At 34.0% G+C, this 23,529-nt stretch overlaps 2 protein-coding genes across 5 annotated transcripts; both read left to right on the top strand.

Annotated features, from left to right (window-relative positions):
• The first annotated feature begins 6,930 nt into the window (after positions 1-6,930).
• On the top strand, positions 6,931-10,272 carry LOC128171502 (tripartite motif-containing protein 2-like). 2 transcript variants are annotated; one of them, XM_052837272.1, is made up of 2 exons: positions 6,931-6,989; positions 8,326-10,272. In XM_052837272.1, exon 2 carries the CDS (start codon positions 8,335-8,337, stop codon positions 10,129-10,131), a length of 1,797 nt encoding a protein of 598 aa, XP_052693232.1. In that variant the 5' UTR covers positions 6,931-6,989; positions 8,326-8,334; the 3' UTR covers positions 10,132-10,272. The 2 variants fall into 2 exon arrangements, with proteins under 2 accessions (XP_052693232.1, XP_052693233.1); XM_052837273.1 differs by lacking the exon at positions 6,931-6,989 and adding an exon at positions 6,997-7,149.
• Positions 10,273-12,156: 1,884 nt separating this feature from the next.
• On the top strand, positions 12,157-19,465 carry LOC128171493 (uncharacterized). 3 transcript variants are annotated; one of them, XM_052837261.1, is made up of 6 exons: positions 12,157-12,618; positions 12,775-12,913; positions 14,326-16,049; positions 17,125-18,264; positions 18,765-18,847; positions 18,971-19,465. In XM_052837261.1, exons 2-5 carry the CDS (start codon positions 12,882-12,884, stop codon positions 18,806-18,808), a joined length of 2,940 nt encoding a protein of 979 aa, XP_052693221.1. In that variant the 5' UTR covers positions 12,157-12,618; positions 12,775-12,881; the 3' UTR covers positions 18,809-18,847; positions 18,971-19,465. The 3 variants fall into 3 exon arrangements, with proteins under 3 accessions (XP_052693221.1, XP_052693222.1, XP_052693220.1); XM_052837262.1 differs by having other exon boundaries at positions 18,961-19,465; XM_052837260.1 differs by having other exon boundaries at positions 18,765-19,465.
• Positions 19,466-23,529: the final 4,064 nt, after the last annotated feature.

Below are 23,529 nucleotides of genomic sequence, written 5' to 3'. Positions count from 1 at the left end.
TGTATTCAAACATGCATGACTGATATAAAAAAACACAAAAACCAAAAAAAACCAAAAAAAACCAAACAAACAAACAAACAAAAAAAAACACTAAAAAAAAAAAAAAACCCACAAAACCAACCTACAATTCTAAACATTGTCCCTGTCTCACTACTGCGGTCGATTTTGTCCATACGACTCGGAGCACATTCCCAGTGTCCTAGATCGGTGGGTTCGGATTCTCAACAGGAACAACATATAAATGTAGGAGTTTTGCTCGAAAGTTGGTAAGAATAATGTTACAAAATATTTAACTCAAAAATCTTTTCCGTCTGACACCATGTTAGCATAAACACAATTCTTTGACCAACGGAGATGTTCTTTGTAGAGATGTTCTATGTAGGAATCATCGCAGGATTCCCAGTCTTTGAGAGACAATCCACACGAAAAACAGGTGACTCTGTCTCCAATTTCGGTGTAGATGAAACCAGCTCTAGCCAAGTCCTTCTTGTTGGGACCTTTGAGAAAGCTTGACCAATCTCTAAAGCTGACATAACGTTCGGTAAAATTGGCATACTTTGGGTGTTTCCATTCGTTCCAGTTTAGTAGGAAAGGAGAAGATCATGAAAGGTATTTGCTGTTTCAAAAAGGTTTATTGTGATGAATTCGACTGTTATTTTCAAGGCAACTTCATTAACTTTCTCCAAAATCGTTCCGGAGCGATTCTGCAATTTTCTGCTGCATTACGGGTACGAGGAAGGCATTCTAACTGTGGCGAAGGCCTTTCCCGAGACACAGTTAGATTATTCAAACTAACGAAAGTGTAGTGATTTCAATATAGCATTATTGAACTAAGGAAAGTGTAGTGAAATTAATATAGCATTATTGTAGGCTAATATCCGTGTTACATGTATGTAAATGTCAATAATAAGGTGTGTCAATGTACCTATTTCGTAAATGTCCGATAGGCAATGTCAACCCGTGCACGCGCGGGTCAAAGTCTAGTTGTAAATTAAATGTATTGTTGTGGTGATATCTTCAAATTTGTTTATACAGATTTCCCCTTTCAGATTGTAAAAAAAAAACGAATAATAGGCATCGTTTTAACCGACATAGGAAACAAATAAAAAATAAAAACACTCTTTCTATATGTCAATGCAACACTAGTTGACCCCATTTTGACTACAAATGTTTCATATGTATTGCAGAGGGAGGTAATTATTGGATACTGAATAATTTTTTTTCAGCAACAAAAATAGTATCATATAAAGTTTCAATCATTCTCCTAATATCAACATTATCAGCACAGTTTTGTTTTGAATCTTGATTGTATTGTGTCAAAAGAATCAAAACAAAGGTATACTTATTGTCAAAAAATCTTAATCAAATGCAGGCATTGCCATTGATTTTAATAAGAATAATTACATTTATTACTTTACCTTTAAACTATATGAGAAAAGTAACCAAGTATGTCCAATGTCTCTTGTTTACAAACATTTTCGGGGTTTTAGACGTTTGGATTATTTATATGGATGACCGTAGTTGCATTATAAATACTCTGAAAATGTTAGTTGATATATATATATGCTCAAAATGAGACTGGGACTAGCTTCCCAGGTCTTAGTGGTACCCCATACCCAAAAAAAAAAAAAATTAAAAAAAAAAAAATAACAAAAAGAAAACAACAAAACAACGCTTACTTCTCTCTAAAAGTTTTGGTCAAAATAGAGTGTGACTTAGCATAGTGATATTTAAATAGTCAAAACAAATGTATAATTAAAATCATAACAATTGTTTTCAGAGGCATACCAAACTTTGTATGGTCTATATCGTGGTGCAAGCAGTATAATTACATGTATCCACTAGCACTGACCCTGACTTGCCAAGGATAACAGAAAGCTTCTCGAAAAAAAACCCAGATACACCTACATATATTTGTACCTATAGATGAGATCTATTTAGAACATCAGAGACGAGTGGATTTTTTTATTACCATATAGTGAATGTGGCTTAAATGTTCGTACAGAGGTCTTGCGACGAACCTACTCATTTTCCCCCAAAAAATCTGTGGTTAAGCTGTTTTATATTTGTCATTGTGTCTATATATTCTATGATTATATGTACTTCTGCAACCGATTCACGATTTATGTAAGATTGTAAGCTGAATTTCATCAGCTAACTCAATTTAACAAGGTCCATTATTGTATTATTTAAAAAATAACACCAAAATTGGAGACTAGGATCATTAATTACTATACTCTCTAGGTATAAATAAACATAAAACAAATCAAGATCGTTTTGTTGTGGAAGTGAGTGTTTCGAACTTTTAACGCCCCCTTTTTCCAGATTTTTCCTAAGTTTGCCAAATGATTTGAGCTTCATTTTATATGCCAGCATAATATGTTACATGCAGATTACACACCTATTGTTCTCAGGTTGTGATAATACACTGTTTGTATTATTACATGTATATAACTTTAACAACCCTAGATTGTGTTTGTTTACTGTCATTTACTATTTATTGTAATAAATGACCTATTCTACTCTTGAAAGTGTGTTATTGTTTATTCGGAAAAGGCAGACAGGTATAAATACTTTATTTTATGAACATGATGAAGTAAAGTTTTAAAGAACTAAAAGTTCTATTATCTGCTAACCGTAATAAAATGCAATGAATTCCACTCACTGATATCTTCCCCCAAGTATGCTACCATCCCTTTAGAAATAAGTTTCATACATTTATGTGTTTTAGTTACCCGATAGGCAAAGAAAAACAGTCAAGGAAGAGTTGAACCTACATGTTACAAAGCATTAAAAGTTGGACGGGTCGTTTTTAAAATCGCTTTATAAACATCATATGATTTATATTATACTTTAAGAAGTAGATTTAAACATTGTAAAATATTACATTTTGCAAAGCAAATTACGTATCATTTTAGCGTTCTACCTCAACTCTGAAAATCAACGCAAAATTAATGAAGGCTTAAAATTGTTTGTTACAAGTCTGCAAAAGCTTCATTTGCAGTTAACCCAATTCATTGTGATAAAATTGAATGCATACAATCATCTTGTAACACCGTTTTCACTTTCAATACTATTCTATTAATCATTTACACGTAAATATGATATATCATATGCAAAGGCTTTCGATTTAAAAATGATACAATAAGATTCCAAAATAATATGATTGTGGGTTTTGAAATAATAGATCACAAATAGATTTTTTTTCACGCTGTCACTTTATCTGTTCCGTATTACTAAATCAATACTCTGTTTAGGATTAAAATAGTTTTTTAAAATTAACGAAAAAAAATCGCTGAAAGTCATATTCATGTCCTAAAAGGTATTTTGTAATTCAAATAATATTACAATTAAAATAGATGGATGTGCTAAATCAGTATTTAAATAAAGCAATTATAGACTAAATGACTAAAAGTCATTATAAAACTGTCACATGTATGTGAATGTAATCTTACTGTTACTGATGTAAACAACTGGATGGTAATGTAATAAAAAATAGTAGTCACAATTTTCAGTCGATTACAAGGTTAATTCTTTGGCTTGTATAAAAACGGCTAAATTATTAAAAACTCTTCGATTTCTTTGCAATTGTGAAAATAACGTGATAATTTAATTAACATCTCTTTAAAAACACTGAATTTTTATTATCAGGTATCTAGTCTACTGACAAGTTGGATTTCAATATAAAACATACGTATATTTACACCCTTCCAATTCGGTCCCCTATTCAAAACTAACCAAACAACTTAGCTATATTTCCATCTCAAAATTTTGCTGAAAAAATTACCAATAAGTAAATTACTGTGTTGCAAGTTGTCTGAGATTGATAACACAATTTATTTCTCCAAGGTACACGACGTTTGACAGTCCCATTATTCGAGTAAAATAAATCAAGCCTTATTTATCGAGGTATATATATATATGTATATCCTAGCTGAATCATATGATTAAATAACAAATATGAAGATTTCTATTTGTTTTATTTTATATGATTATTACATCTATAAATATTATTAAGTTTCCATATATTTCGCTCACAGGCAATGTTCATTTTGTTTAAAACATTGTCATTTGTGAGTGTCGACTTCAAAATTGCACATGTCTTCCAACCAATACACGCATACACAAGTGATGAACAACATACCGACAATGGTTTTACTCTAAATAACACATAATATAATAATTGTCGACACTTTGTAGAAGACATCATACTATTTTGTATAAAAAACTTGCTTGATACGCAACCTTTCGTTCAAACAATGGTTTATAACAAGATTTTAGTGATCGATACATGTATATATTTATTTGAATACATACAATTTATACGAATTTATAAACAAAGTTAAAATGAGAAAGTTATAAAAGGTGTGATTGATATAAACAATTCATACAATTTTCTTTTTAAACAATGAAAATGTCTCCACACATTTCGTTTGTAATCGTTTCACCAGTTCTGGTATTCTAAGGGATTACACGTTGCACATCGAAGCATCCCTAGTTGGTTTTGATGGTCGTCCTGTAGAAAACAGGGTTCAATGGTTTCCAGTTCGGGAACGGCTTTTTCAATGCTACTCAGATGTAATTTAAGATTTAAGTATTCGAGAGGGCGGAGACAAATCCCCTTCTTGGTGGGTACGAGGTTTTCTTCATTCTCCGGTTTCCAATATTTTCTAATGTTAACACAAGGACTGTCCCCTTTGATCGTTAAGAATATATTAGCACCGATATGATAGTTCAGTTCTTCTTTCTTGGCTAAGGCTGTGTCGATCAAATCAATGGAGAGCGTCAGGGTTTTAAAAAGCTGCAAGTTTAAACTGATGCCTTTCTTAGTTGGAAACTGTCGATTTTCCGATGATTTCCATTCCCGCATGTCGACTCTACGTTCACCATTGTCCAATGTACATGCTTGAATGTATCGCTCGTTTCCTAATTCTAGACTGCACTGGGTAGTAGACATGTTGTCGTGATTAGTTTATTTAACTAAATGAATATACCTTTACCTAAACAGAGTTTGAATCGGAAACACTGTCATTTCCGAATATTTGTCTGATTGGTTTATAACATTTAAATGATTTCATCTTATGAAATAAATACCAGGTCAAACGGAAATTTGTTTACTATAATAATAACATTTGATTTTATTCTAACAAGGATGTAAGAATAATGTTAAAACATATTTAACTCAATAATCTTTCCCGTCTGACACCATGTTAACATAAACACAATTCTTTGACCGACGGAAATATTCCTTGTAGGAATCATCGAAGGGTTCCCAGTCCTTGAGAGACAATCCACACGAAAAACAGGTGACTGTCTCCAATTTCGGTGTAGATGAAACCAGCTCTAGCCAAGTCCTTCTTGTTGGGACCTTTGAGGAACTTTGGCCAATCTCAAAAGCTGGCATAACGTTCGGTAAAATTGGCATACTTTGGGTGTTTCCATTCGTTCCAGTTTAGTAGGAAAGGTGAAGAGATGTTCTGGATTGACCTCCCTGCTTTCATGAATTCGCCTGAGGTTGCTCGTATGCCTGTTGACAAGACAGAATTTGCAGCGGGAGCCAATCTAGAAGGCACAGGTTCCGACGTAGTAGGCTTGGAAAACACTGCATAATCTGTCTCCAAGCTATGGGGTCCGCAATCTAATTTGGAAGTCATGCTTTCGTGAGGACAGTCTCGTAAATAAATCAGAAATAGGGTTCATCGTATTTTATATAGCAGTCATCACGTGATTATAATGTTTGACGTCCTAGTCACAAGGAAATACCTGTGATGTCATGAGATTTTCCATGACATCACAGGTGATGGTGATACAATCTGCTGATATCATTAGCCAAGAAATATCTTAAATTTGATTCCTCGTATTTTTAATTCATATCTATTGTAACAACAATATCTAATTTCCCTCAACTGTATTACACTTAATACATATCCTCGGGAAATACATATGGACACATTTCATTAAATTTGTTCCCCATAAATTGTGATTTAAATTATTTCAACTCTCATCTCTCAATTGTGTTGGATATCTTCATAAATCAAATGAAATCAAATAAATAACGAAGAAACGTTGTTCATCATTCTAATCCTCGCATTAATATTGCCGTCTCATGACACTCCAGGAGACACATCGCGCGAATTCCGAAGCAGACGCGGAGAGAGTCGTGGCAGAAAATGTATCTGAAAACATGATAGCCCTACCACACCCGGAGGAATCACAGAACCTTGGCATGTCAACTCAGACCGAATCCGAGGACTCGATAAAGCCTGAAACAACATCAGCCAATTTATCTACGAAGGAATCCGAGGAATCGCTTATCACAGAAAAGCCAGTGCTCAAAAAGAAAAAAACAATTGAAAATAAAAACATTAAAGCAAAATCTCGTTACAGACTTCAAACAACGTGGATTCGATTTTAATATGTCTATATATTTGAATAAAATCATTTTTATTAAAAAAATCAGATTTGTTTCTCTTTTTTAATACACCATATTACTCTTAATAGTTTTAATATATAATTAGTATTATTGTTTACATGAGAACAAGTGTGATCAAGCTGTAACAAGAGTATTTCACCGAGAGTCACGATTGTGTAATATACTCAATACAATTGATATTTCAAGGTTTAATTAAATAACGTCATCTGTTGTATTCCGTTGGAACGGTTTTTTATTTTTTTTTTTTATCAGCAATTCATATAATTAACCACAGTGTGCTAATTGTGTTGGATATCTTCATAAATCAAATGAAATCAAATAAATAAGGAAGAAACGTTGTTCATCATGCTAATCCTCGCATTTTAAAATACTACTTATCAACTTCCTGCTACGCTCCTCCCTAATTACCTTCCTGGTCTACACTGAACCTCTGAACCTCAAATTTTGAACCTCAAAGTGGGGTATAATGTCCCCCTTCATACTACTACTGTATCCAGTTGAGTGGGCGTGGCCTAGGTTAGGAAGAGTTTCGGTTTATGGGATCCACCATGTTTGGGTAGGTAGTTAACATTGGCGTTATGGAATCTAATTTGATTGCATGACTTTAGTACAAAGAAAAGCATATATTTTGGCTGTTTACAAAGTGTGCTCCAATTAATGACCTGTTTGCACGAAAATGTACAAAACTGTTTGGTTCGATCACCGAGGCCCGTGAGGTACGCTTTATTTATATATTATCATATAAGATGGCATATGTTTATAATATTTGACATTGAATAGTTTCCCCGGTCAGTTAATCAATATTTCGACAGGAAAATGATATTGAAAATTCATTTTGCCCTTTATTACGATTCGCCACCGACATCCATATACGACCTTGACATTCGCTATATAAATCAAGGAACTAAGATTCCAAACAGTTTTAGCAAATCAAACATAAACATACATTTTTTCCATTAATCCTTTTGAAGTTTGTTTTGTTTACAATCAAATGATCAATGCATATTATGCAGATTGAATAAACCCAATCAATCGGGGGACGAAACCAAACGGTTCCCTTTTCTTAACACGCCCATGATGCATTTGCATTGGTATTAGACAAATTTTGACCAAAAATGCTCACTCTTTCAGGCAAGCTTTTCGGATCAAAATTTGCCTGTTGTCTGCCGTTGTCGTTGTTGTCGTCGTAAACTTTTCATATTTTCATCTTCTTCTCAAAAACCACTGAGTCAATTTTAACCAAACTTTTCACAAAGCATCATTTGGTGAGGGGAATTCAAGTTTGTTCATATGATAATTAAGGTCTACGCCCGCGTTAAAGGGGAGATAATTTTAAATGATTGAACATTTTTTTTGCATTTTATTTAAGATCTTCTTCTCTAAAACCATTTGGCAAGAAAAGCTGAAACTTGTGCGAAAGCATCCTTAATTCAAGTTTGTTCAAAGCATCGTGCCAGGGGTAGGATGGACCACAATGAATGGTTGAATTTTTAGTTTTTTACATAGGAATTTAAAATGAAAAATGAAGAAGCATCCTTAGGGAATGTAGATTCAAGTTAGTTCAAATCATGATCCCCAGGGGTAGGGTGGGCCAACAATTGGGATGGGGTCGAATTTATATATAGGTATTTATAGAGAAAAATCGTTAAAAGTCTTGTTCTCAAAATCCAGTTGGCCAGAAAAGCTGAATATTGTGTGGAAGCATCTTTAGGTAAAATAGATACAAGTTTGAAAGTAGACTGATTCTGCTGGTGTGAAACGGTGAGAGTCTTTAACTTTTTAAGATAATGAGTTTGCATAAAATTACACGCTGCAAATATTAACTTAAAAAGTTTGTTTTAACTAGTTCTCCAGAATTGTGATAATAGATGAAATTAAATTTTTTTTTTCAGATTCCTCTAATGCACCGGTTAATAAGCCATTTCACCATGGACCCCCGACGTAGTGCCCAGGATGTGTTACGATGTCATCTCTGTGAGACCCCGGTCCCCCATTTGTATTGTGACATTTGTCACGTAGATCTATGTAAATCCTGCGTTGGTGAACATCTGTTAGATGAATCCACAGAACACAAAGTAGTTTCATCTATAAAACGGGGATCCACCTCCACATGCCAAAAACATTCCTCAAAACTCTGCGAACTCTACTGTACACAATGTGACATTCCTATTTGTGCACTTTGTGTAACATCCAGGGCACATCAAGCTCATGATGTTGTAGACATTTGGAAAAGTATTGAAAATAAAAAACATGAAATACAGATAGATTTAAAAGAACTAGAGAAATCCATCTATCCTAAGTATGAAGAAATTGCTTCTGACATTCAAGGTCAGAAAACCTGTCTGAATGAAAATTCTCAGAAATTGAAAATTGCTATTGACAAACATGGAGAGGACTTTCACAGAGAAATAGATATTATGATAACAAAATTGAAATCTAATCTTAATGAAAAGAACTCTAAACAGCTAGCTATGTTAGATAAACATGAAGATGATGTCACACAAACAACTTCTGAAATCACCCAGTGCATTGCTGATCTGACGAAGTTACTGAACTCTTTCGATGTTAGCCTTTTCCTTGCTTACAAATCCAGGAATGCTGAATTCAGAAGATTGCCTTCTGAACTCACTGTTTCCTTACCAAGTTTCAAACCTCATGTGATAAACAAGGAACAGATTTATCATCAGTTTGGTTCTCTGACAGTATTATCTAGAGAAACAGAAGAACAAGGTCGCACAATAAATTTTCCAGGTACAGTGTACTCTTCCTCAGACAAACCACTCATTGATGTACCACAAATCATCACAGAGATAAACACTGATTACCGAGATTCCAATATATTACGTACCGTTTCCTGTCTGAATGACCAGGAGATTTGGACGCGTGGTGATGATAACACCATGAGATTGTACAACCTGCAGGGGGAACTAGTGAAGTCAATCCAAACTCAGTCAGGGAATGAACCAACATACATTGCAGTAACAAGGAGTGGAGATCTAGTTTATACCGATCACTGGGATCGAACTGTGAACATGGTGAAAAATACAGAAATACAGACAGTGATTAAACTATTTGGATGGAAACCTGACTGTGTCTATAGCACCTCTTCTGATGACCTCCTGGTTGTCATGGACAATGATAGTTATACCGAAACAAAAGTTGTACGTTACTCTGGTTTCACAGAAGTACAAAGTATTCAATACGATGATAAAGAGAAACCTCTCTATTCGTCTGGTTTTAGCTACAAGTACATGTGTGAGAACAGGAACCTAGATATATGTGTATCTGACTGTGATGCTCGTGCTGTTGTTGTGGTCAATCAGGCCGGAAAACTCCGGTTTACCTACACCGGTCCTCCTTTTACTGCCAAAGGATCATTCCATCCACTTGGCATAAGCACAGACAGTCAAAGTCGAATCCTGATAGCAGACCACAACAACAGCAATATCCACATCCTGGATCAGGACGGACAATTCCTCCGCTACATTTCCAACTGTAATTTAAATGGTCCACAAGGTTTAGATGTGGATATCAGAGACAACCTCCTTGTGGCCGAATATGGCACATGTAAAGTGAAACATATTCAATATAATGTGCTTTCACGCTGTGTGTATTTAAACAACAAAATGCTTTCTTTAGTGGTTCATACAGGTTTGAAGTTAACAACCGTATCAGAAAAAATTCTTAAGCTGAGTTAATTTTTTATAGAAATGATTGCAGGCTTCCTTTTTATCCTGTTACAACCCTAGTTTAGATCATTTATATGCTCACTCTCTAACGTATAATGTGTTTTATGTAGCTAAAATAATGATATTTTATACAAAAAGCAGTAAAGATATGGATCAATTATAATAAATTATTCATTTTTTATATTTATGGTTTATTTTTCACATCTCTTCCGAGTAGTACCTTATCTTATAATGTAGACAACGGAATCTGTCGTAGATTGCCTAACAATGGAAAAGTTAACTACATGTATTTGTAAGCAAGACGTTTGTTCATGGAATTCTTGTAGACCGTGCTATAATTTTCGAACCATCACCATAATATTTAGAAGCATTCCTTCACGACTGGATTTTTTTTTATTAGATATGATACCATATAGCTTTAGACACATATTCCTAGATTCAAATTCTTCAAAAATCTTTCCAGGTTGAGTACAATTCAAATTGTAAAAACCCTGCATTAACATTCACCAATCAGTAATGTGGGTGGAGTATTCTCGTTATTAACCTGTTGCTAGGGATTTTTCAGGTCACAGATACTGTGGAATCATTAAAATTCGTGGGGCAAATTTTCTTTCATTGCTTCAATTTTACAGGTTCGCGGGGACGTAATTTCGTGTATTCTCTGACACTTACAAAAGAAAATATGATTTTAAAGTCCTTATTTTTTTTTATTCGTGGAGGATGTTAATTCATGGGTGAGAGGTACCCACGAAATCCACGAAAACTGAGCCACCACGAAATCTAATAATTTCGTAGTACCCATCATCGTACAGAACCAGGTTCCTTTTCCAAGACCAACTCAACCACAAAGAGCCAGATTCCTAAGCTACCCAGATCTGCTGGGCCTAAGTTGTTCCTCAATGAATGTGCAAGTCCTTGCAGCTTATTTACCAAATTATACTTATACATGTTATAAGGATCGAGAGGGCTGCATTTTTTATTTCAATTTGAAAAATGGTGCAATCTGAATCAGCCTTTCCAATTGAACATTTTTGTTTTTCTTGTTACATTTTTTTATAGATACGAAACAGCTTGGCTTTCATCGCTTTATAGAAATAAAATGTTCCGATTTTTTTGCACATAGTGTGAGTTCCACCTTGAAAACGATCTCAGTGCCTGCTTCATATAGACAGACAGAGATATAAATTAAGAACAAGATATACAGAAACACATTAAACTATAAATATCTTTTCATAAAGAAATAGAAAAGGAACGAAAAAGCAAAGAAGATATATTATTAAACATACGGATACCAAAATATATTAATGATCCATGCTTCTAATACAGAGGCGACGTGGACTTTCAATCTGTAGTAAAGCAGCTCCTACCAATGAACAAACTGTGGACGTTTATCATTGGGGTCGTAGATGACACTAGTCAACCTATCAGCTATATATAATGTCTCCCCATTAAAGGTTAGCCGCTATCAAGAACTGTAAACGAACAATCCATCGGTATCCCGGATCTGTTTTCAGTATGCAAATGGTACAAACACCTCACATGCGCTGTTAATGGCCCCGATAGCATTTACCCTCACCGTCAATACTATGCTATAACACAGAGCCAACAGCAATATGTAACTCGATGGATTCAAGTGATTTAATAAAAATACATGTCTATTAAGGTAGTCCATCCATAACTCTCATATTTCATATCTAATAAATTGCAATTAAGTTTGATTACTAAAAGTTTAGTGTGATTTCAAAGGGTTAATCTTATAATAAAGATTAATTCTTAAAATTTTGAAATTTTTTGAATATTAACAAATTTATCCCATCTTGAAGGTAACATTGAAGTCTATGGGAAAAATGCATTTTTAAATATATCTTCATAGTACAAATAATTTTCTCACAAATCTCTTGGTAAAGTTCCAAGTGCTAAAAGTTCATTTAATGGACTGCATACATATTCCCGAGTTTGGTTTCTGTCGGCCTCATAATAATTTCAAAATAGATATTCAATATAATTCATATCAACCAAAGTTGTTAAATGCACCTCAGTTATGGATGGACTACCTTAAAGTGGCATGGTCCCGATTTTGATTCATTTTTCACCTTTTATTATTTGCAATGCTTAAGGAGTGCATTTCTGATGATCGAATGAAATTTGAGTATCAGTCGTAGAATTATAAGCAAGATACATCGCTCACAGTTCTTTGTCATGGAAATAAGGCTCGTGTCCTGCTTCTGTTTATATTGGTTTAATATGCAAGTTAAAGATCCTTTTCAAGCTGATTTAACAGTTCATAACGTTTAAAACATTTATTATAGGTTGTAAAATAAATATTTTGCTTGCAATCTGTTTCTATGCAAGATATATGTTTACTTAAATATTTACAACTGGCATAGCACGTTAATTTATTAATCTTGTATTTATAGCACAACTAAAACGTTAAAGGTATCTGGACAAATAAAAAGGTTTGAAGCCCGTAGAAAATAAAATACCTAAGTTGTTCAGGTAACGTACATTGTACCTCTAACTATTGATTTTCTCTGGTTATTGAACGGCACCTTGTCGATTTAACTTCTTTTTATTTGGTTAATGCGTTTTGCACAGATACGAGGACGATCAGGAAGTCACTAGAAAATTTATTCTTGTCCTTTATAATGTTAGATATCAAGCTTTGGCTTTTTGCCAAAAACAAGAGAAAAGAGAGCTGATCAGTCAAAAAAGCTTTGTCGTTTTGTGATCAACAAGGAACATTATTTTGTAAAAGTTAAATGCACCTGATCAGTTCGATGACTGAGAAACGGTAAGCTGTATTCAGTATATAGATAAAATTTATTAATTTTATCTAAGAAATATATTAATTTTGTTTTGTTTGAAGAATGTGTAAATTTCGCTGGGGGAGATAAACAAGCACAGATCACTTATTGATGTATAATCTGCTAACAAAGGCTTCAGGACATCAGTGTTTTATGTATCATCATATTTTCTAGACATTATGATTTTGATAGACTATTCCAAGATCTTCTATGATGCAGGCCGAAGACAAATGTAACCTTATATTGTATAGAAAAACCAAAAACTAATTAGAGAAAAACATTCAACTGATAATATAAAGGTAGGGAAATAATTACATGGTAGTTTTATACCCTAGAATATTAATCGTACTGTTTGTTGGCATAAACTAATTTTATAATAAATTGATATAACCTTGAAAACACACGAATGGTGTTACAGGTCAGTAGAGAATGCTAAATCCTTCGTGGCAACTGATCTACCTCTAATTTTGTAGAGGTCCGTGTTCCCCTGCATCTATTTCGTGTTTTTCCATTAAACTTTTGATTTTTGAACACTGCTCGTTAACAGATTATTTCATCTTTAATCTGTGAAAGTGTTTTAAATTGAAATATATATTGATTGAATAACAAACACTTTATTGTGAATTCAATAGCGAGATCAATACCTTTTTGAATTTGTTACACCATTTAGTCATAGACAAGAGACGATGATGTTTAGCAATCTATACTTGAAGATTTGTAATGGCATGGGCGTCTTTCAACACTTTTTTTGTAAAATGATTATCAAATATTATGTTTTATGAATAATGGTTAAAGGTTTATTATACTTGGAGATCTTGAGAGTAAATCAAAAGTATGTACTAAGAAGGAAATGTATATTCATAATGTAGGTAAATACTTAGTGTGTACTAGGAAAGGGCTGAATTTATTATGTGGGGAAAATAAGTTTATGCCCATACATTGATCTTAACAGTTACCAATAGAGCTTATTCCATTAATAGACTTAAATCTTTCGTTCTATCTATGAACTGCAGCTTGTTAATGTTTTACCTTAAAAAACAACTAAATAGTCATTGACGAAATAATGTCATGTATTAATGTCACAAACAGGGAGATCCCTGACAAAGTCAATAAGTAAACTTATTAAAATGACTTATGTAACAGGTACTGTGGGATCGCCCTTATTAGTTAAAAAACACCTGAACAAATATTGAGATCACCCGGTAAAATATAAACAAAAATAGTTAACAACAATGGTTAGCACTAGAAAAAAAATATAGGAAATAAATATAGTAAACAGATCAATTTTGTGATAAATATGAGATGTTGAAATAATTAAGAAATGCATTTAAACCGAAAATGATATTAAAGATTGCACCATTATTTTTAACTTTAAAACCTCTAGTTTTTCATTGAACAGGATGTTTGATTTGGAGACCATGGGCACAACAAGTACACCTTGCAGAGTACATCAGTGTTCAATGTGTCAGGGAGACACGGAGTACTTTTGTGTATCGTGTCCATGTGATCTGTGTCCCCAGTGTAAAGAAAACCATGTAAAAGATCTCAATACCATAGACCATGATGTTGTGACATACAGTGAGAAATTAAACTCTAATAAAAAAGAAGAGTGTTGTGTGAGACATCCTTGCATGCTTATAGGAATGTACTGTGAACCTTGTGAACTTCCTGTCTGTTTCAATTGCACACAACATAAAGGACACAGGTTACTAGATATAAGAAAAGAATATAGAACAATGCAACAGCAACACGAAGGAACCTTTTACACCATCAGAAGCGACGCTCTCTTTTACAGACCTGTTCTCCTGACAAAAATCAAAGCTGAATTCAAAACTTGTTACACAGAACTCTCAATTTTTCAATCACAGATGATAACAAAGGCTCAAAAACTGAAAAATCTTTTGGACGATGTGAAATATGATTTCATGTACAATGTGTTTTGTGACTTTGATGTCAAGCACAGATGTTTGAAACAGAAGATTAAAATGATTACACAGATTGGCAACCAGCAGAGATATGTACACACATATGAACAGTCATCAGTCATCCCGATACAATTTCTCTCATCCATAAAGACAACCCACCTCCGCCAGATGCGTCTTACACTCCACACCAGCAATCTCTCAATGACTGAGTCCTTTAATAAGGAGGATGTGATGGAGTCACTCAGTGCAATCGAAATCGCAGAGAGAGGAAACCGACGCGTGGAAAACAAGAGTCTGCTGAAACTGTTGCCTGCTCCTGAGTTCTGTATGTCGCTTACGATGACAGATGTTGATCTTTGTTATCACATTTCCCGTGTGACATCAGACCAGGTCTGGGCTAGTGATGCTGATGGCAATCTCTTCTTGATAAACACAGCAGGTGATACTCTATATTTTATTAATGCGTGCACTTATTTATATGGATTTCACACATTGAACAATGATAATGAACTGATTTACACGGATAAAAATAATACTATTTACAAATTGTCAAAGGAAATGAAAACAGCAACATTTATAAAGAGAGCAGACTCCATATGGAAACCGCAGTGTGTGTACTGCTCCCCGCGCACTTCAGATCTAATGGTCGGGATGTATAGAGAGACAAGAGGGTCTACAGAATATATCTCGATTACCCCGAATACACATGCATATTTTATACTGCAAACACCGTTTACACCGTATAAAATAGGCAAGGTAACCCGGTACAACCAGAGCGGCCAACTTACTCAAAACATACAACACGACAACACAGGACGGGGGCTGTATAGACATCCTAACTTCATAACAGAGAACAACAATGGGGATGTCGTGGTGTCTGACTCTTGTGCTGTAATAGTGACAAATCGTGAAGGAGTGCATCGTTTCTTCTACCGGGGACATCCATCAGGATCAGGACTAGATCCATGGGGAATTTGCACTGACGCACTGGCACACATATTGGTATGTGATTCCGGATCCTGTACAGTCCAGATGATAGATAAGGACGGTCAGTTTCTGTCACATTTACTGATAAGACCATCAGGGTTATTCTGCCCACTCAGCCTAAGTTATGATGTCAAAACTCACCGTCTCTGGGTAGCGGCAAGAAATAAGGTGGTCGTATATAGGTATATAGACAGACAACACGCCCGGACAGGTAAATCTGTTTTATTATTATTGTTGTTAGGTTTAGATAAGACATTTATGTTATGTTGATTTTCATATATAAGTGGTCAATATAAGTTCATATTTGTTTTATATGTTTTTGCTATTAAGTGTCATTGCCAGACTTCTCTTTTAGATTGTAGTATCAATGTCATATTTATAATTTAATCAGGTATAAAAAGGATGATTGGAATTATAATGGCCTTTAATTATAGATAGAAGTGATTTATTATTTGATACTTTCAGATTTCTGTGCACGATAACATACATGGTCAATCTTTATTTGTGTAGTGATTGTTTTTTTTTAAAGGAATTAATACAAAATTTATTAGTTTTGATATGACAGGAGCAAAGAAGCAGATGAAAAGTATCAACGGTTCAAAACCATTTTATGTCGTATAAAACTAACAAATTATAAATTTATTGCTTATAATTTTTTTTTTTTGCCATTCATTTTAGATAAAACAATCCTTTAACCTTTAAAATTATTTCAAATTATACAAAATTTAATTCTAACGTCAAGCGGATTGATACGTTTTTGACGTTAGTCTTACTATGTTAATACTTAAATGAGGGTTTTATTATATCATTGAATCATGATTTTTTGAAGTATACACTCTCATAACTGCAGCGGTGTGTGCATACAAATTGAGTAACGCGCGTTAGCGCGTTATGAAGATTTGTATGCACACACCGCTGCAGTTATGAGAGTGTATACTTCAAAAAGTCATGATTTAATGCTTATATTTACATTTTTTTAACTTCCTGCCTTGTCTGCAAATGTGATCCATACCTTAAAATTCCTATCTTATCCTAAGGGTAAGTTAATATTGATGGAAGAGCCACAGTAACAGCCACAAGCGTGAACTTTGATTTTCGCTTGTGACGTTGCAGTTCACAAGCGTTCAACGCTTGTGTCGTCATTATAAAACTCGTCAATTTGACCTTTGACTACTTGTCGCATTTAGAGGCATTTGAAGATCACAGAATTTAATGGAAAAACACAGTAGAATGTAAATATACTTGTTTATATAGAAAATGTATCAAAAAATGTCTGATGTTTGTAGATCTGAATCCAGCCACTGCTGATGTGATGGAGTCACTGAGTGAAATCCCAAACATAGGGACAGAAAAACCACAGCAAGGAAACCAGTGTCTGCTGAAACTGATGTCTCCCCCCGAGTTACTTCACTCTCTCACAGTAACAGGTGCTGATCGTTGTTATCACATTTCCTGTGTGACATCAGACCGGTTCTGGGTCAGTGATAATAGAGACAATCTCATACTGACAAATACAAGAGGTGACACTTTACATAATCTGAATGATTTATATAGTAGTTTACGTAGAGATGCAAACAGAGAAGTATCAGTTGGATTACACACAGAGAGAGGTGTTGATCGAAGTCATCACCTTTCCGGTATGACATCGCGCCGGGTCAGGGTCGATGATAATAAAGACAATCTCACACTGACAAATACAAGAGATGACAGTTTACTATATATGAATGATTTATGTAGTAGTTTACATAGTGAGTCATACCGTAAACTATTAGTTGGAATACTCACAGTGAACAGTGAAAGTGAACTGATTTACATTGATAGGAATCATAACATCAACAAACTGTCAAAGGATATGAAAACCACCTGCACATTTATAGAGAAAACAGACGCTACATGGAGTCCACGGTGTGTGTACTGTTCCCCGTCCACTGGGGATCTACTGGTCGGGATGTATAGAGAGTCTATAGGGCCAAGCAAGTTAACTCGGCACAATCAGAATGGACAACTCACGCAAACCATAAAACACGACAACATGGGACTTGATCTGTATAGTAAAACTGACTTTATAACAGAAAACAACAATGGGGATATCGTGGTGTCTGACGAGAGTGCTGTAGTGGTGACAGAACGTGGAGGAAGACATCGTTTCTCCTACACGGGACACCCATCAGGATCAGGACTATGGCCACATGGAATCTGCACTGACCCGATGTCACACATCCTGGTGTGTGATGATAGAACTAATACAATACAGTTGTTGGACAAGGACGGTCAGTTCCTGTCTCATCTACTGAAAGAATCAAAAATATTAGAAAGTCCACAAAGTCTGAGTTATGATGTCAACACTCACAGCCTCTGGGTCGGATCAGAGAAAGATAACAAGGTGTGTGTCTACAGGTATATAGACCAGCATGGCCATATAAAAGGTGAGTCAAATTCATTATCATTGTTCGTGTTATTTATCAACCAATTGGACACATCTAAGACTTGCTTTTCTGTGTAAATAGATGCCAAAACAAACTAGTGAATTATTACAGGACTAGGTCTATCTACCAATCATTAAAAACATTATTAACCAGTTCATATTATCATAAAGGTTGTTGTTTATAATTGATCAAAAATGTAAATTGTCAATTTTTAAAATCTTGTTCAGTTTTAATCATGGCAATTAGTTAATTACAATATGTACAGAAGATGTTATGCAATTTCATGTTCATTTAAATTGTCATTGTGACCAATTAATGATATGCATATTCTGATGTACCCTTGTATTTGATCAAATGGACCTTTTAAGATACATGTAGACGTACACGTAATCGTTTGATATTTTGTTAATATAAAGCGGTTTTTGGAATTACTTTAAGATGTATCAATTCATGTGTATTGTTGATAATATGACATTAAGCAATTATCAATTTTGTTCTAGATGAAGACACATACCGTCACGATATGTGTGCCATTTCCAACTGAACACCAGCCGGAGAATGGTAAAAGCTTGGATATTGACAGGTTGTAAATATTTCTGAACAAATTTATTCCGCTCTTAAACCATACATGAATTATTTTTATAAAATTAATTAATAAGTTCAGCTTTTTAGTGAAATGTCTATTATCGTGATCAGTTTCTTGTAGATATTGTGTCACCAATGCTGTTCACAAAGGAAAAAACGTTTACCATTATGGTACCAATATTCTTGGATGTTCAAGAAATTCTCAACAAAAAATGAACTTTTAAAGCATTCTAAATACATTGGTTTACTTTTTAACTGTATTCTTTATGCTAGTTTTGATTTTTTATGCAGCTTAAATCGGATGTTTTTTTTATTTATACACAGTTATATATTAGAGCTTCTATGCCTTTTTTAACTCTCTAAGTAGCACGCTTAAACATTTATTCATTATATATATAGTTATGTATTTAATTATCCATTAGTACTTTTTTAAATTACTGTTCATTTCAAATGGTCTGGATCATGAAAACTTCATTTATATGTTTGTAAGTCTGTGAGTATGGTTGTGTGTTTGTGTTTATGTTTGTATGAATGAATATGTTAACCACCAGTTTGTCTTACAAGTTATATATGATAAAATCTTAGAAATAATTTATTATTAAAAATCTGAAATGTTGATATGCTTTTTATTTCTTTCGTTTTCGTCAAAGGTATTTCTTTTTCTACCAGGTATATGAAAAGTATTGTAAAAATTTACCAATTAATAATATTGACCTCCTTGATTGGTACAGGAAAAATATTTCTCTTTATTTCATTGCCATATCTCTCTTAATTTGGCATATTGTGCTATATATTAGGTTATAATTTTTCATGCGGTAGAAAAGTATGCTTAACGCTTTACGTCATGTAACCAAAACTATTAGGCAACCTGGTGCTAAGTCAAAGCGCCACATATGCTGAATTAAGGTACTGAGAGTTCCTTAATTCAACATATGTAGCTTGACCTCGACCTTATTTGACCTTGACCAAGGATGTGTGTACATCACACTTTCTGCATAAGAATGGCAAATTGTCAATTTTTAAACTTGAATAGTGATTGTACTTTTTTTTATTGAACTTTTACATATTCACATAGCAGGTATAAATATTGCGCATAAACAAAGATATATGTTGCTATGTATACACATACATTTAAAGTGCTAGAATTTAATGATAGATACTTTCAATATTTTGATATATAATATATGTACAGATACATATTATTCCTCAGTAGAGTTACAAAATAAGTTTTGGTATACATGTCTATGTGAAAATGGATTTCTTTTTAGAAAAAAAGAAGGAAAAATTCAAATAGGAATGGAGGGGTGTTTCAGAGTAATACATATAATTGTGTTTGTGTGTGTGGGGGGGGGGGGGTTAATGAATTTTCAAGGGGGGGGGGGGTCTAAACCCCTTACGCCCACCCCATTTCTTAATTCGGGCCCACAATGATGTTGGCACACAGAAGCAAATCTAAACCCGGCAACCGCCGATGGAAGGGAGCATATTAATTTTGTTTGTAATAATTATATAAACCATTTCTATGATATGGAATGTTAAGAGTATTTATTAACTAAAAATTCACATGCAAACAGTTCAACCTCATATTGTACGTAAAGGGCCGCTTATGTGTCTTATGGGGTGGGATGTCTTCCTTTATGAAAATATTATTTTTAAAAATTACCGGAAATTGCACGTGGTCTTCATTTTTACTAAAACTGGAACATAACAGTGTTATTTAAGGGCAAACACTTGGTCCAATGATAGCATCTAGATTATATCTATTGGGCTCTTTCAGTTTGTCATTTTTTTATATTTATACTTTATTGTTAGTTTTAATAGGAAGTACATCAAAATATGCAGGTTTCCTGTATAACCTTAAAGCTAAAATGTGTGCTTTAAATAGTTATTCAACTAAATGAAATAGTGCAAGGTGTTTTAAAGAATAAAGTCATGAAACTACATGTATGTTACAAATAACTGAACTTTGTCGAACATAACACAGGTCTACAGGTGGCATTAGCGGGTATTAATTTTACCTAGTTCTTCGATCAGATGGGGTTCATGTGGTGTACATACCGGTATGTGTTTTCTGAATGCAGAATAGGATTAGTTGATATGCAGGAACATTTCTTTTGTGATGGATTCATATTGTGCTCTATTTGGATTACCATTATGAAGTTGACCAATATTAGTCAGCATAATACATGTAGTAGCACATTATTATGAGTCACCGGTATACAAAAGTATTACTTTCACTTTCTAAATAAGTCCCTTTACCAGCATACTGTATCGTAATCTTTTATTATTAGAGAGGTTAAGCATTTGAACGTGAACGTGTACAAGTAATTGTGAATAGGGGAATCCCGTAAATTTTTGTGTAGTTCGTCATAAATTCTGCATACCGCGTAATTCTACAAGTTGTACAAAACGTGTAGAATCAAAAGTACACGGACATGCATACTTGTAGCATTTTTAAATAGAAATATAGGCTTTGTTTATAATATGTTTTACGGTGCTGCCGTTCTGGCGAGCGCAGCAATAATTACACAATGACATACCTTGCATCATTGTCAAGCTAGTGTTATTTAGGTATCAACGAATGTCAAAGAATGTTTGAGAGAGTATTGCTGTACAATAAGTATGCAAAAGGTACAAATTTTAATGGTTATCATCGAATACATACAGCGCAACCTCCTACCCAGAGAGAGAGAGAGGAGAGAGAGAGAGAGAGAGAGAGAGAGAGAGAGAGAGAGAGAGAGAGAGAGCGGTCCCTGTTTGTAGGTTGTGTAATTTCCCACTTTAAAATTTAATGGTTTGACTATAAGCAATATCTACATAACTTTTAAACTGTTTATTCTTTTTATTCCTTTTTATTTAGTTTAAAATGTCCTATTGTTTATTTCCTTTCTACTCATATACTTATCTGCCTACTGTACATGCATGCACAATTATCTTAAAAATGGATCGATATGACAGTAAAGTGTGGCTCTTGCTAGTATATATTTATATAATCTCTATATAAAAAAATTAAAAACAAATCATATGTCAATGAGGCAGATATTGCAGTCTTTACTGAAATAGCTAGTACACTCATTACAGATGTTTGATCCACCTCTAAATGTATCGCGGGAAATATAGCGCGAGAGCACTGTGACGTCATCCATGACTTTGTTCGTCTTTGTTTACGTTTCTCGACTTAATACGAAGGAATGGAAGCATGTACAAAATCTTTTGAGTCTCGCCAAAGCATTTGCGGTACTCAAAACGTGTCTTCAAACTTAAAGACACCGTAAATTACGAGTTAAAAGTCAGCCATTTTTGGCATAGCACCACGGGTGAAAACATTAGAGAGCATTATGGGACGTAGACAAAAAATTTTGTTTGATGAACTGTAGGTTTAGCTCGTTCTTTTTCCCGCGCACACTGGTTCTAAGAGCTCGCTTCGCTCGCCAGCGCTGCGCGCCGGCGAGCTGCGCTCGCTATGAACATTGTTTTATGTAAAGCAGACGATAAATAGAGGACAACTGTGCTTTTGGTTTCATCAAATTCATAGAATTACTCATAAACAATAAGAGTAAACTAAACATGTTGAAAATGTTAAATCTAATTATTTTACACGTTCGCTTACACGTACAGTTTATTAAAAGTAGACCCAATTTTGCTACGTGTACTTGTAAACATGCTTGTAGCTCCACACGTACCCGCAGACGTACACGTTCAAATGCTTAACATCTCTGTTTAAATAAACTTATCATTGTTAACTATCATATCGCATTTGTGTAGTTTCTCTCATTTTAATTGCAAAAGTTATTTTTTAATTTGTCAAACTTACACTAGCTATTATTGAGTTGACTCATATTGACCCTGTGACGTTTTGTATTAAAGTTGTGTAATACATGAAAGTAAATGTTGAGACTATCATGTTTATATGAGTTATAATAGGAAGGCAGGGGTCTTTTTTATTAATGTATTACGAAGCATCATATATTAACCATTACCCTATAGGGTTGGTCTGACCTCATGAAACAGGAAAATATCAAATATTTTTTAAAATGTTGAGAATACATATTCTTGTTCCTAATGTCATTATGATGCATCAAATGGCGTTAAGTACATGACCCCCTGAAGTTGTCTTAAAGCCCCCTCCCCTGAAATACGAATTTATGTTATATTTCGATAACTTTTGAGATACTTATTCCTAAACCATATTTTACTGGGTTTTAGTGTCATTGCGCATCAAATGGTATATAGGTTATGCCCCCTTGGAGACACCCTGTAATTCTAGAACTGGAAATAATAAAGTATGTTATCTTATTCATATGTAGTGTTTGACCCATGTGGGTGATTCCTAGCATGATGATGATCCTGCTTTGTTTAAGAGACTTTTCAATTGCCCCGAAAACATATACCATTTCGTTTATCTTAAAAATTAAAAAGCAAATTCCAATATCTTGAAGTGCATGGTGAGAAAAATACCAATCAAGAAACGATTTAAAATTTGCTACTGTACACATGTAAAAATGTAAAAAGACTGGATCTTAAGAACCAGGTTTGATTGAGGGGGAGTGGGATGGACAAACATTTAATTTTTGATTTTAATTTTAATTTTAATAACATTTATTGTTATTAATTTTAACTTGAATATTAGTTATTGATACCTAGGTAGAAAAACCAGACTTCTGATTATATCTCAATAGA

Source organism: Crassostrea angulata, chromosome 2 (assembly GCF_025612915.1).
Source record: "Crassostrea angulata isolate pt1a10 chromosome 2, ASM2561291v2, whole genome shotgun sequence".
NCBI lineage: Eukaryota > Metazoa > Mollusca > Bivalvia > Ostreida > Ostreidae > Magallana > Magallana angulata.
This window is presented reverse-complemented; position numbering and strand designations above follow the sequence as displayed.